Source organism: Perca fluviatilis, chromosome 12 (assembly GCF_010015445.1).
Source record: "Perca fluviatilis chromosome 12, GENO_Pfluv_1.0, whole genome shotgun sequence".
Taxonomy (NCBI): domain Eukaryota; kingdom Metazoa; phylum Chordata; class Actinopteri; order Perciformes; family Percidae; genus Perca; species Perca fluviatilis.
Genome location: NC_053123.1, coordinates 8,267,153 through 8,282,433, shown reverse-complemented (window position 1 = coordinate 8,282,433; position 15,281 = coordinate 8,267,153). Strand labels below are relative to the sequence as shown.

Here is a 15,281-nt window from a genome sequence, read left to right as displayed (position 1 = left end):
TTCTGCCGCAGTGGGTTGGTTCCGTACAGCAGGACATGGGCTTCAGAGTGGACCGTCTGCAACTCCTCCAGTGAGGCCTTCCTACCGCGGATACACTGGTCACAGAGGACAGAGGAGAAGACAGCAATAGAAACAGACAAAGAGAGACAAATTATGCATTTGGTTTAAACTCTGCGCTCACTGATCAAAGTACCATAGTCACTAAAGAAGACGACAATGAGTGTGTTACATTGTCAAGTTTAGGATATCCCGTCCCACACTTAATAATGCAGGCTCAATGGTGTCTGTATTTGTAAGTGAGAATTTAGGAGATGAAAATGGTTCATTTTGAAGCCATAACCCCAGAATGAACACGAGAAAATGTCTACATACTGCCTCCTTCTGGTCAAAATAACAACCTGCAATTCAAAGTTTAACAGGCAAATTAATTACACTATTAACCTTTGAATCTTTTTCAAAAGTATTTTATTTTGAAGAATTGGTTTAACAGAGAGAAATAAACAACACTACACAACAGGTGTACACATAGTAGAATAGGAAAAAAACATCACTGACAGTTTAATAACATGGTTCTTCGTGCCATGTAAAGAGGTCTTAATATGGTATTTGTAATTTTGGATGAAGAAGGAAGACAGAATCACACTCGCTGTAGCTTCAGGAAAGGACAATTCAAGTCTTTTGTTTTATAAATATTGTATCTATTTAACTTTGTGTTTCATAGTGTTGCCTCTATTGGGCCACACCTCTGTGGTCAAGTGCAAGTGTGGCCTTACCTCGCAATGCGCCCTGAGGCCTGTTTCCTGTAGTCGGGACCAGATACTCTGAATGCGACCAGCATGCTCTGGATGACTGGTGGTGTTGCCACACATACACTGGTGCTTCTGCATCAACGAGTCATACACTAGACCTGGAAAACACACACACCATCACACAGTTTCAGATTAATTGTATATCTCTGACAACAAGAGCAGGAACAGTTGTTGCAACACGATTTCTATAATCACACTGTAAGCCTTATGATTCTATACTCTTTTGGACCTGCTTCTTCATAAACAAACGGTCAGATGAGATGATTCCGTACAGTAAATTACACTTGTTGTGGTATATATTGTCAGGGGGCTCAGAATACGTAGCAACAGCCTTGTGCATGTACACAGCCACTGTACTGTATGTTTGCTCATCATGCTGTGTGGTTCCAGGAAAAAGGTTTTCCTCTAACCTGCAATCAGCAGGATTAAAGTGTGTTTCTAGATTGTTGTTTGCCATTCTACTTTATGATATAGCTGTGTAAGATCCATATCATTATTAGCTTTCAACAGACCTGTAGTAAATCGAGGCTTGGCAGGGGGCTCCTGTACTACCATGGGGAAGGAGGCGGAGGCTGGAGATGACTGAGCCCTGGAGAGGGGGCGGTGTCCAGCAAAGCTAATGGATAACCCGGCTGCTTCCATGGAGGCTTGGTAGTTCCTCAGCTGGTGGATCCGCTGCTGCTCTAACATCAGAGCTTGCTGCTCACACACACACACACACACACACACACACACACACACACACACACACACACACACACACACACACACACACACACACACACACACACACACACACACACACACACACACACACACACAGTGAAGGTACTGTATGACCACTGGACTGTAATATCTTTCTATTGCCAGAAGATGGCACTGGATACTTGCAAATGCCAAGCTACTGTAATCCATAATAAAGGCTGCATTCTTTAGAGTTGAAATTATGTTACACAGTGAGAAATGCGTTTTCTGTCGTGTAGAGTGTTCACATGACAACACCACAAAAATATGGTAGCAATGCAAGGAAATCTGTCCGACATCTAATTGACAGATATTATTAACTTAGAGGTCTTAGGATACCTTTCATGTGAACATTCAGTTGAAAAGACTATAATTTAACCTGACTTTTGACAAGGAGAATGGACACTACTCATCTAAAACCACTTGATTATCAACTTGACCCCACACACTAATGATTATTCTCCTCATACAATTAAAAAAGGGAGCAGCCTAGATCAAACAATGATCTTATAATACACAGAAATAATGAGCTACCAAATGTGTGTCATGCAAGTGCTTGGGAACTTTACCAAAGTATTAATGTACGTGAGTTAAATATCTGACATTTTCACTCAAGAGTCTCACCAAGCAATCCTGTTGGGCGTGTCTGTTCACATTGGGCGCCATGGCGACAGTGAAAGGAGTGCCTGATTGAATTTGGCTGAGCGGACAGCAGGGATGGGCTAGACGGATGAGGACATGGTGTCCTGACTGTGTATGGGTGTGCGTGTGTGTGTGCGTGTGTGTGTGTGTGTGTGTGTGTGTGTAATACGGAGATAGAGAATATATTTCCATGGACAAGGAATGCAAAACTGCAGACTCTGTGAGGGTTTCTGTGTGTGGGAGAACAGAATGAATGTTGAAAGCATGAGAACGTTATTGTAGAGTCGTGCTAGGGAGTAGCGTGGAGGAGGTACACAAGCCGTAAGCCATTCATAAAAAAAAAAAAACACACTACTCTGCATTAGTGGAACAAGAGTGGTGTGTGTAAGTACGTTCTACGTGACTAAAAACTTAAAATATTCCAGAGAGTGGGCTGGACAGACAGTCAGGAAGAAAGGCAGATTGAATGTAGAGTGTAATGTTTCAGTCAGTCCCTACTAGCTCCATCTGTCACTGCTGACAGATACTGTAGCTCTCATCCATTTTCCCAACATTTACTCAACCAGTGAAAAAGATTCCTCCATAATAACTAGTTATAGTCACTTTGAACCTGAATGCATACACCTGATGAGATAATGTTATTGAGATGGGATTTGATGCATGCAAGAATGAAATTTCCAAGCAGATCAGTTTAATCTTCCTTATTTTTATTTTTACTCTGGAAGATCTGAAAAGCAGATTGAACTTGTGGTTTTCTGCATTTTAACTGACTTTGACTTTCACGCCCAGTCAGTCTCAAATTTCCATCATTCACTCTTTATCTCACGGTCCTCCTGCTTTTCTTCTCAACCTATCGTCTATCTGTGTAGCATTTTTCCTCTTCCTGCTTTCCCCTCCCGCCTTCTTTCCCACTCCCACCTGCACCTGCCCTTCACCTCCTCCCCAACCCTGCCTCCTCACCTGTCGGAACAGGAACTCCTGCTCAACATCCCTCTCCTCCTGCTCTTGGGGGTCTGTGGGCTCCTGCTTGATGACCAGCCCTCGCAGAGGCCCGGTCTCCTGTGTGGATGGAGAGGACGAGGACGAGGGTGAGAGGGAGAGCCCCTGGTGCTCCCTGAGTTCCTCTTCCGTCTCCTCTGGGTGACTCTGGTGCTGCCTGCCCGGCCCTGAGGTGCTGGAGCTCGCTGCGGAGACCTGATCACTGGGCTTGGACATGATCTAGAAGACAAACCGACAAGTTCAGGTGAGAGGTTTTACAAGGTATTGCTATGATTGGGGGCCTGATTTCCACTGAGTCGTGCACAGGGTTGCAAAGGAAAATTACAGAAAATGTGGTTTTAATTTCATTTAAGAAGTAAAGCTTAGGAATTTTAAAATAAACAAAATCATGGAACACTCTTGCATGCACACAGTCGTCAAATTATTTGGTAAGTCTGGCTAAAACGGATGCAGTCGAATACAACAGGCCCGGTTATAAACCCAATACAATGTTTTAGAGGAGAAATCATCATGAGAAATGATGTGTATTCAATACTGAGAGAAAGTCAGGGACATCCAGTGGTGGAAGTGCTCAGACCTTTTACTTCGGTAAAAGTAGCAACATTGCAGCGTAGTCTGTAAGGAAAAGTCCTGCATTGAAAATCTTAAGTTAAAGTATGCAAGTAACAAGTAAAGTAAAAGCACTAATGCAGAACGGAATTATATTATTGGATTATAATTATTGATGCAATAATGTCTTCATCACTTTAATGTTGCAGCAGGTAAAGGTGGAGCTAATTTGGACTACTTTATGTACTTCCGGGTAGCTTAACCTATAACAATAGTTAGTGAAGTTGTACTTTGCATTTATAACTTAATCTGCAAAGTGACCAAAGTTGTCAAATAAATATAGTGAAGTAAAAAGTACAATATTGGCTTCTAAAATGTAGTGCAGTGGAAGTATTAAGTACCATGAAATGGAAATACTCAAGTACAAGTACCTCAAATGTGTACTTAAGTACAGTACTTGAGTAAATGTACTTATTTACATTCCACCACTAGGGACAGCAATGTACTGTATGACGCCATACAACCTGCACCGCCTTAACAAGTGATGGTCCGCTGAAGATGTTTTTCATTCCAACAATAGCTGATTGACCAGTTTGAGTACATAACAACAATGTAAAAGACCTTAAGTTGAACCAGACAAAAGCTAACATTAGCCAGACCCTAGAAGGTTCTGTACACACAGAGATAAACCGGACATGTACTCTGAATAGGTTATATATTTATTTAAAGATCTCCATGACAAATATTTGAAACGCATTTACACATAGTTAACTTAACTATGCCTGGGCCTGCACAAGAGTAGAAAACTGAGCAAAGGACATGGGGGAAAGAGAGATCGGGGAAGAATTGTAGACGGGCCATTGTAGGAATCTTGTTGTGGCAGCTGTCCCCCGTCCCTGTCGTCAAAGACCTCAACCTTGATGTGTAGGTCATGATTGGAGTGGACCCACTGTTTGTGCATGGAACAAATACACACACTCACACACACACACACACACACACACACACACACACACACACACACACACACACACACACACACACACACACACACACACACACACACACACACACACACACACTGCTGGCATATTGCCTAGGGAACAGTCCATTGACGTCAGAGAGCAGGCTCTTGCCTCATCCCAGTCCCTCTTCTCCAAAAAAAAACTCAAAACACTGATTCTCGCTCTTCCTTTCTCTCTTGTTTTGCTCTCTTTCTCTCCCTCCAACCCTGCTAAAACTTAAAGAGAGGAAATAGCTGCTGAGATAGGAACCGTAAGGCAGGATCTACATAAGCCTGTTGAATCAGTTAGAAGAGAGTGACAGAGATAGCACAACCACATCCATCTATGCATCCACATACTGTTGGAGAAATGAGTGTGTGTTGATCGAGTGGCAATAAAGGATAGAGACACTCGTTTGGTTCAGTTATCGGTACATGGGTAGCACCATCGTGCACCCATTTTTTCAGTGACACTTGACACTAGTTGACTCTTGTCACTGTCTGTTTTTCTCACACACTTTCACAACAATATTATGACCGTGAGTATACCCCAGTATTGCCTTAGCTGCCTCAGGTAATTAAAGGTAAGCAGCAGGCTCGGTTTGGAACTATTTCAAGATTATTTCATTCCTTTCCTTGCTGCCAACATGACTGTTAAAGCCAAAATTAAAGTTAGCAGGAAGGGCCCCTTTTCATTGCTGACTTGACTAAAAAATGTGAATGAGGAAGGATGATTCATGTTTTACAAAGTGGAGGATGTCCAATGGTGAACAGGGTCGATCGATGAAAATAAACATAGGTGCCATACCAGTGGGGCATTTGTAAGGACAGTTTGTGATACTGAACTCATACATATGGTAAGTATCAAATGTAATGGCAGCCATGATGGTCATTATCTCTATAATAGCACTGCACTTCCTGTTGTTAAATGGAAAGTGTATTGTTTTTCAGAAACTGACTTTAAAATGCAGCAATCAATAGTATTTCTCGGGGGTACTTCTACATTTTTCCATTGTGCTATGTTGTCTGAGAGGCAGTAAAGAGATGAAACAAAGTCAATGACTAGCTGGGGGCATGTTATTTATTTACATGAAATTGTGTAAGAATGGGACTACTGGGTATACAACTCCAATGGCTGTGGAACTGTACAATCATATTAGAAAGAAACACAATGCATTTATAAATTTCTAACAGGTGGCTGGGTTGGTTCAGTGGGTAGAGCAGGCGCACATATACTGAGAGGCTTGTGCCTCGACGCACAGGTCCAGGGTTCGAGTCTAACCTGTGACGATTTTCTGCATGTCTTCCCCCCCTCTCTCCCCTTTCTCACCTAGCTGTCCTATCAATTAAAGGTGGAAAAGCTCCTAACGGAATATTTTAGCCAGAGCAGCCATATATCGGAGAGCTGAATTTGGGGAAAAAATGGAAAAGTATTTAAGGTGGTTGCATTTAGGTATCTGTAGCTGTCACTGTCAGATTCTCTTGCCGATTTTACCGGAAGTGCACCCATAAATAGCAACATTATTATTCTTGCCTAATCACAGATTTATGCTTTTCATTTAGGAATACAAAGGTTTGGATTAATGCTGGAAAACCCCTAGAATGGAACTGGTTACACTGCCAAACTCAGAGAGTATCTGTTGCATCAGCTCTGGCTAACACTTTTGCAGGTGATATTTGGAGTATGAGCTTCATGACAGGTCACAGCAGTCTGAAATAGGGCAGATCATTTGAGCTAATTGACCTTTTCAAGCTATGCCGAAAGCCGATGGCCCCAGTTAACTGAATAACCACCATCCTCTCTGTCTCTCCAGAGCTTGTCAATGCAGTTAACTGAACACATGCAACTTGTGAAAAGCTGTCTGGTGACTTTAAATTAAAGAGTGTGATAAAAGGTAATTATTCCAACCTCTGCAATGGTAAATGCTTTGTGACTAAATGCAGTGGAATTGTAGAAAAAATGATTAGGTAAGATGGTACACCTCAGACAGGTTGCCAGTCTATCACAGGACTGACACTGCATAAACAAACATACAGTATTCACACTTAAAGGCAATCTGGGAGGAAACCATGCTAACACAGGGGGAACACGCAAACTCTACACAGAGAGGCCTCAGCTGGCCGGCAGGTCCAAACCTATCACCTTCTTCCTGTGAGGCAAATGGGCTAACCAATGAGCCACAATGCCAGCAAGCTTTCTTCTTTTTTTTTATGGAAATTTAACTTAACACAAAAATATGGACACACTGAAAGGCAGCCAGCCACATATATTTCTTAAGCCAATATTATGTGTTGGAGATGTCTGCATTAGTTACTGTAGATTTGTACTGTGCACTGATGTATCAACTGGTTATTAACCAACCGGAATGCCTGCCGTAAATGTCTGAATTAACATGGAGTCTTCATTGAATGGTTTGTGATTTGGTACAATAAATTAGGGAAGAAATCCTGTTCCACATATGCACAATGAATTTAAAGCATGGGGCCAGAACATGCCCACAATAATTAAGAGGTACCCGTTTATGATTTCTCACATCTTTCTGAATGATTAACAATCTTCAGTGAATTCTAACTGACAGATGGGGTGTTTTAATAAAACAACCACACCTAAAACAATAAAAATCGTATAACGTTGTTGTCATTATATGGTATATAAAAGTAATCGTTCCAATACAGTTTCTATTTTTTAATAAGCAATGCAAACTCATTAGTCACAATTCTCCTTTTAATTAATTACACCTAAGATGGACTTAATTAGCATGAGTCATAACAGCCCGGTGTCTTGAAGAAGAGGGAGTCAACAACAACACAAGATAATGGGGCTTAATCCTATAGGAATTTCCGGGCGCGCGCACGGACACACACACACACACACACACACACACACACACACACACACACACACACACACACACACACACACAGTATAGATTCACACACAAACAACCATCTCCCTCTCCACAATGACCGTAGTGCTGCAAATCCCCTCGTCACCTTGTGCTTACACACACACACACATACACACACACACACACACACACACACACACACACACACACACACACACACACACACACACACACACACACACACACACACACACACACACACACACACACACACACACACACACACACACACACACGATGATGCACTGAGCCACACTTCCTGTGCGGCCGTATATGGAGGCAGCTTCCGCTAGACCACAGTTGCCAGGGTGACAGGGAGAAGTAAGGGATACATGAACACAGACAAGAAAGACTTGCTAGAAGACTTGCTGATTGCAGGCTGGTTCATCCTGCTCTTGGAGCAAAATCAGGATTCACAGACATTAACCAAATCAGTGTTGTGTAGATGCACACACACTCACACACACACACACCAAGCTGGCTGCTCTACCACAGCTGTTCAAATGTTGCCTAAGTTACCATTCTTGACACATGCACACATGGATGTATGGACGCGCACACGCACGCCGCCGCCACGCACGACGCGACGCCGCTTACGCCGCACGCACGCGCGCCGCGCCGCCGCGCCGCACGCACACACACACACACACACACACACACACACACACACACACACACACACACACACACACACACACACACAGCTACCTTGTTGATGATGTGCTGCTGCTGTTGGAACTGTTGTTTGTGTTTCTCCAGGAACTGCTGGTGTTGCTGCTGAACCACCAGCTGCTGCAGGGCTTGGGCCTGTCCACATTGCTGCTGAGGCAGAGGGGCAGACTGGGTTCTTCCAAGGGGGCGGTGGCCACGCGCAAGTTTAGAGACAGAGGGTGATGGTAGTGGGAGGCCAGCCAGACCAACTGTGGTAAACAAAGAGTGGTAACAGGAGAATATTATTAGCATTTTTTAATAAGCTGGGTCTTATTTCTGTAGTTTGACCATCAGTCATATTGCATTGCAATCATTGCAATGATTACAAAAATGTCCCAGGTCATTAAAAAAAGAAACAATTCTCCTTTAAGAGGAGACAGAGACAAGGCACAGGTGACATAACATCTAAGAGCAGAGCTATTTAGCTTAACAAGAACTAGTAGTAAATACTTGATGAAAAACACTTAAAAACTTGCAGAAAAAATTTGCCCATTTGCTGCAAATCACTGATTTAAAAAGTTATAATCATAAAAAACAGTGAGCCAAAATGATACTGTCAGCCATATACTGTAGTAATAATAATAATAATAATAATAATAATAATAATAATAATAATAATAATAATAATGCTAAAAAGCAAAGAAAGCAAATGTTGCAGTGATTACTGACCCATTGGATTGTGGCTCTGCTCCAGCAGTACCATGTGTTGGAGAAGGGGGTTGTGACCAGCCGTTCCCCCTCCGGCCCCCTCCCTGTCCAGAGCTGAAGATGCCAAGTAGGAGGGCAGGTGGGCCGTGGGCAGGAATGGAGGGGTCAGAGGAATGCCTTGCTGTAACGCAGGCAATGCCAGACGACTCTCACCATCTTGGTGTCCTGACACCAGCTACAACGAGAGAGAGAGAGATTGGGACACAAGGAGGGAGAAGGAAAATGGCAGATGGACGGAGACAAAGAGGGGTCAAATGAGACAGAACGGAATTGAGATGAAGAAATAGAATCAGACATGTACGGCACCTTCTTGCCAAAAATAATTGACGAGAGCCGTTTTGCAAACTAAATATTCTTTGGTGAAATAAGTATAGTATTATAAGTATCATATCTCACACATATACTGTGCCAAGACTGTACTCACAGAGCTAGCAGGGCCTGTGGCTGGCAGTCCCAGGGTGATGTTGGGCAGAGAAGGGGAGGTGTAGAGAGAGAGCTGGCTAACTGAACCTTCCCTTGCAGCCAACCTCTGAAGCAGGGAGACCTGAACACACACAATCATGTATTACAGTAAATACAGAGTATAGACACAAAGTACATACATACATTACTTTGCCTCTATTTCACACACACAAACATGCACACTCATAGAGCTTGAGCCCTGCATTAAGATTAAGACCTGCAGGGGAAATCTCTCTCTCGCTCTCTGTTATTACACACATTACAAATACACACGCGTGTCCAGGATCTATACATGCACTAATGGAGAGATGTCAGAGTGAGGGGGCTTTGAGCAGTTGGGGGTTCGGTTCACCTTTGCGGTGCCCAGGAGGTGAACTGGCACCTCTCCAGCTACCAGTCCACACTCTGTACACTCCGAACGGGGACTTTAACCGGCGACCCTGCGGTTCCCAAGCCAAGTCCTTACTGACTGAGCTACTGCCACCCCCAAAAGAGACAGACATTGCCAATCTCCTCCTGGAGTCCTCTGGTCACCTGTCTGCCCCATGCACATAAACACCAAAAGACACACAAGCAGTCATGTAGGTTACCTCTCCTGGGCTGCTGGAGATAGTGACCCCGTTCTCACTTGGGATGTTACTAGAGCTGTTGTTGGGGGAGCTGGGTCCTGAGCCTGGTGCACTGTTGCATGCAGACTCTAGAACGCACACAACACAGAAATGAAATGTTTCAAATATGACTCTGTTATACATTGTCCTTGTTTTGTCATAGTCCTTCTGTGGTGTGTTCATATTAGAGTATGGATTAGAAGGGGGTTGAATTGGAAAATTAGCGGAAGGGGAAAGGGGAGGGGGGCTGAAACAGACTCTGTGTTGAGAACTAAAAGTAGGCTAGATAAGAGAAGTTCACGAAAGCAATCCAACTTGGTAAAAAAATACAATGCTGCTCTGCCAAATGTCTTCAAAGGAATGAAACGCTGATAATAAAGATGAAATAGTGATAAAGTGATGGTGCACTGCCAGGCCGGTGGGCAGTTGTATCCGCGCTAACGGCTCCTATAATGGTCTTTGCTCCAGTCTGGCACCGGACACCCTGCGATGCCATCCAGCTCTGCGGCTCGGCGCACTATATAGGATTCACAAGGAGGAGCGACGCACGCGGGCGCATGCACGGGATGCGCGCACAGGCAGGGGCAGAGGTGGATGATGATGATGAGTGTGTGTGTGTGTGTGTGTGTGTCCTAACAAAGCAGAGAATAAGCTCCACACATAGTTCATTATAGGCTAATGCTACGTTTACACGTGGCCGGCTATTTTCATAAACGGACATTTCAACCTCTCCGTTTTCAAAAATAACATCGTGCACAGCTGTCAGTTTTCAGAAAAGTGTTCGTTTACACGTTCCCGCGTACATATGCCGTCGATGTCGTCAAGAGCATGCGAAACCTGTAGGTGGCAGTGAAACGAGAAGCTCAAACCCACGTTAGCCAATCAGAATCCCGAAAATAGCAACAACAGCAACGAATCGCTTCCTCTTTCTCTCTCTGCCTCGCTGCCTAAACCTCCGTTTGTCTCAGTTTACATGCAAACGTGCAAACGAAGTTTTCCAAAATCTCCACTCTGGCTGGAGGTTTTAAAAAGAATAATTTTCAGAGGCAAATTCTCCGTTTGCGTGTAAACGAAGGGCACAAACGAAGGGAAATGTCTCCATTTTTCAAAATAGCCATGTACGTGTAAACGGGGTATAAGTCTTAAGTAGGCTATATTTGGAATATCCATTGAAATATTCACATTTTACATGAAAAAAGTTACTCTCAGATGTGTCCAGTTTGGGATGTCGCATAACATTACTGTATGTGCTGGGGTACATTTTCACATAATTTATATATAAGTGGACACCTGAGAACCAAAAACATGCTTTCAGGAATATTGTGGTCAGATATAGTGATTGTGATGTCATAATGCAGCAACAAAGTAATCTGTATTTTCTGTCTTTAAAAAAACAATAATCGATTAAAGGTTAAGGCTCGTGATAGTCTGTATTTTTTTATCAATAAATCCCATTAAAGACCCAAACCACAGCCTGATAAATCTTCTTCCTCCAAAAAAACATTAATGAGCAGCATGTTGTTAGGAAGAGATTAGCTAGAAGAACACAGGTCATACTGTACATATTACAGGTAGCTACAGTGCATGTAAATACGTAAGTTAAGGTGCATTCATTTACTACAAATTGTTTTAAGACTGACTTCAACATTTTTAAAATGATTCTTTAACCCCCAGGCCACCAAAACACATCATATACACATGTTAAAGATTGACGTTTTCAGTAGAAATCAAGAGACAGCTTTGGTCTTGTCATATCATTTGTTGTCAAAAAATGTTATAATAAAATATAACTGTTTGTGCAGATATTTTGTGTGTGGTTATTTTTTTGCTCGAAGGGGTGATCAAACACCATCTTGCATTCTTTCATATGATTTAGAATGTCAATGTTTTAATCTCTTGTACTCGTCTATCAAAGGACTGGGAAGGATTCTTCACAATTTTATCATGAAACTACAGAAGAAATCCAGCAACAAGAGTGCTCACCAGCCAAGTCGAGGGAACGCTTCTTGGCAGTAGTGATGGGACCATCTTTCCTTCGGAGCAGAGGGCTGCTGCGGCGCTCTGTCACCTTCTGCTTTAGCCGGGAACGAAGCTTCAGGTTGGGCTCAGAGGCTGGCAAGACACAGAGAGGAACAGGGACGTGATGGAGGGTTTACTCAAAAGGTGGAGAAGTTTCAGTCCAGAGTAAGTAATTGAGAACTTCTTTAATATATCAAAGTCAATTGAAAATAATGTCAATACTGTATGTGTTTTTGTCACCAAGTGTGGCTTATCCCATCTCATTTAACAAATGTGTGGCAGACAACTAAGTGTATAGAGTAAAGCAATGACAGGGTTAAGCATTTTTATTTCCAACTGGGCCACTCATTCTAAAAATATGAATGTGTTACACCCCAAATTAGCCCCGCAAATGTGAAAAGTACCAATTCTGTCTAAATTGTCTCTTCGGCACTCAGCTTTGTGTGGGAGCTTGTTCAGGGTCCTGTAGTGGAGCTAATGAGCTCGTCCCTATAGACCACACAGTATGTGTTGACCGACAGATTCTGGAGCGGAGGTTAGCCACCATCGTCTGACAGTGGGAAGCGCTGCAACAAGAGGGGAGGCAGCCAACTGGCAGCTTCCTCATGACCCAACGCTTAATGATGCTGCATCCGCGCTCTGACTGTGAACACCGATTGCTTCCAGACACTTTTAATTACAGAAAACTGCCATTGTCTGTCATCATGTTTGTATGCTGATGGGTATGTGTGTGCCTGGTTCTAGGAATATTTTTTGGGGCTCTGCCTCCCGGTCTGAAGTTGCTTTGAAGCTGTATTGGCAAGTGCAACATGATGGCAGGACAGAGAAGAGGCAAGCTTTCAGTATATTCTGGGAATCTTGTCTTGTCAGGGATAGGACCTGACCTTTTCTGGACAATCTTGCTGTGGTGTCTCACTGCCAGACTACAGACTACTACAGACATGGGCAGCTTTATTCCCTCCTCCACTGGCTTCATTCCGTTCAATTAGTTGAAGCTGGACGGTTGACCAACCGTTGACCCAATGCTCGTCCCACAGCCTAGTATCAAACAGACCATGCTAAGTTCATTAGCCTCAGATAAGGAGCCGGGACTTTTTGGTACAGTAAAGTGGAAGCAATTGATTCTTCTTTGTGTACTGTAGCGATTTATTCTTAGAAGACTCATTCCAGTTCATTACAAACCCTTTTGGCCCTTGCTTCCTGTAGCCTTGAATGCTTTTCAAGGTAGGATAAACTTCACAAAGTTTTAATGTACTTCAATGAGGTAACAGCACTCAATATGCCTCCTGGTTGGTGGGGATAAGATGACCTATTGTGAATTTATAAGGTCAAAGTACTTTTTCAAATGCACTTTAAATTTTAAGGGGAACATGCCACTGAACTTATCAAACTCAATTATTTAAAAAAGAGCTTCTTCTAAGTGGAGGGCAGTCTTCCAAAGTCCTTGTTAAGAGGCATGGAGTGGGTCAGGATAACATGCTATGCATTAGCTGAACTGGACACAGTAGGAGAAGGCAAGACTACGAGGGTGCATTAAAGTTCAATTTTAGTCTATTGCACAGGGAATTGTAGTAGTCTGACATTTTGACATTACCACAATTATTGCCATATATATATATATGTTACAAAAGACATTTGGTGTTAGTTTAATTAATGCAGGCACATAATGTGAATGTTGGCATTTGCTGATGAAGTTTGTCATAATTGTGCACCCAAGCATTCAACATTATTTGAAAGTCTGTTTGATTCTAAAAGTGCTTTGAACGTCCCCTAATAATAACAACCCTGCCATTGGTTTAATGATGCGAGTAGTAAATGAGCCATGATGGTGCTGAAATTCACCTGAAATTAGAGGACATCCTTACTATGCTTATTCGAGTCAGACCCATGATGTTGGAGTTGCCACCATCAAAAAGTGGACACACTGATCTCTGGCTATGCATGAGCTAAATCATAAACAACTATTTGTTTTGCTTACAAATGTTTCCCAGGTGTGACAGGAAACAATATTAGCCTCCACTGGGCTGCAAAGGTGACACCAACCATGCTCAATCTGGTGGGCAGCCAGGGGAGGAAAGACAAGGCACAAAGATGATGGACTATAGGAGGGGGAGGGGTGGTCAAGGTTGTGTTTGTGCATCCTGAGTCATTAAGAAATGGACAGGTAAAAGGAGGAGTGTGGAGAGAGAGAGAGAGAGAGAGAAAGAGAGAGAAGGGACAAATGGAAGATTAGAGGGAGGACAGCAAAGGAGAAAGAGAAGGAGGGTGAAGTAGGTATGTGCTTGCTGGGCACTGGTCGCCACGGGGTGTTCACCTCAGGACGCAGTGACTTTGAAGGGTGTTACTGCCGACTTGGCAAAAGCACACCAGTGTGCACACGTGAGAACACACTCGCTGCAGAGGGCCCAGACTGGTTTTACTGCTGATGCTGGCATTTTACTGTAGCCCTTTCTCCCTCCTTCACCGCCACCCATACTCTCCCCCTCCCTCTAAATCCCCACTTTCCCCTGGCGTAACTCCCTCTCCCCTTCATTGTTGAGCCTCCCTCCCTAGTTTTTTTTTTTGTTCTACACAAACCTGCACATTAGTTCATAACAGCATACGTCACTGTCCTACTTTCCAATGTCGACAGCCCAGAAAACAGCATTTTTAAACCGCAAAAACAGCATTTTAAAAACTTCCTGCCACATTCTGACTAATATAACTTTACATCCTCTCTTATCAGGTACCAGCAATGCATATCTTCTTCTGTGGGGACACATATTGCTAAGGTAGAAAATGACCTGGGCCGCTACAACCAACATTCCTGGCATTATAAAGGTAACTTTAAAGAACTGATTTCCACACTAGCCATTGGTGGCTAATTGGCCAAATTGGCTTTTGAGGCAAAGAAGTCGCTGAATTCTAATTATATGTCACTGTATGTCTTATATGCCTAAAAATACCAAACGACATGTGGCCTCAAATCTCTCACCTCAAAAGAGAAATTTCTGTGTTGTGGTTTCTCTAATTGGCTTTTCCTCTATATGTTATCGCCTATTACACAATGCTGCTCAAGACAAAAAAACACTTTAGTCTCACACATTAAAACTGTACAAATCCCAGTAAAGTACCTATC

At 43.1% G+C, this 15,281-nt stretch overlaps 1 protein-coding gene across 8 annotated transcripts in view; it reads right to left on the bottom strand.

The window, feature by feature from the left end:
- The window catches only part of hdac4 (histone deacetylase 4), a 145,199-nt gene that overhangs the window by 33,465 nt on the left and 96,453 nt on the right, over window positions 1-15,281 (bottom strand). For all 8 annotated transcript variants that reach the window (XM_039817948.1, XM_039817949.1, XM_039817950.1 and 5 more), the window contains 9 exons: window positions 12,128-12,256; window positions 10,127-10,233; window positions 9,499-9,618; window positions 9,036-9,249; window positions 8,364-8,575; window positions 3,156-3,413; window positions 1,322-1,508; window positions 774-907; window positions 1-95 (listed from right to left, as the gene is read on the bottom strand). The exon at window positions 1-95 is cut by the window's left edge and continues 8 nt beyond it. In XM_039817948.1, the coding sequence (XP_039673882.1) occupies window positions 1-95; window positions 774-907; window positions 1,322-1,508; window positions 3,156-3,413; window positions 8,364-8,575; window positions 9,036-9,249; window positions 9,499-9,618; window positions 10,127-10,233; window positions 12,128-12,256 (1,456 nt within the window). The remainder of the gene's footprint in view (window positions 96-773; window positions 908-1,321; window positions 1,509-3,155; window positions 3,414-8,363; window positions 8,576-9,035; window positions 9,250-9,498; window positions 9,619-10,126; window positions 10,234-12,127; window positions 12,257-15,281) is intronic.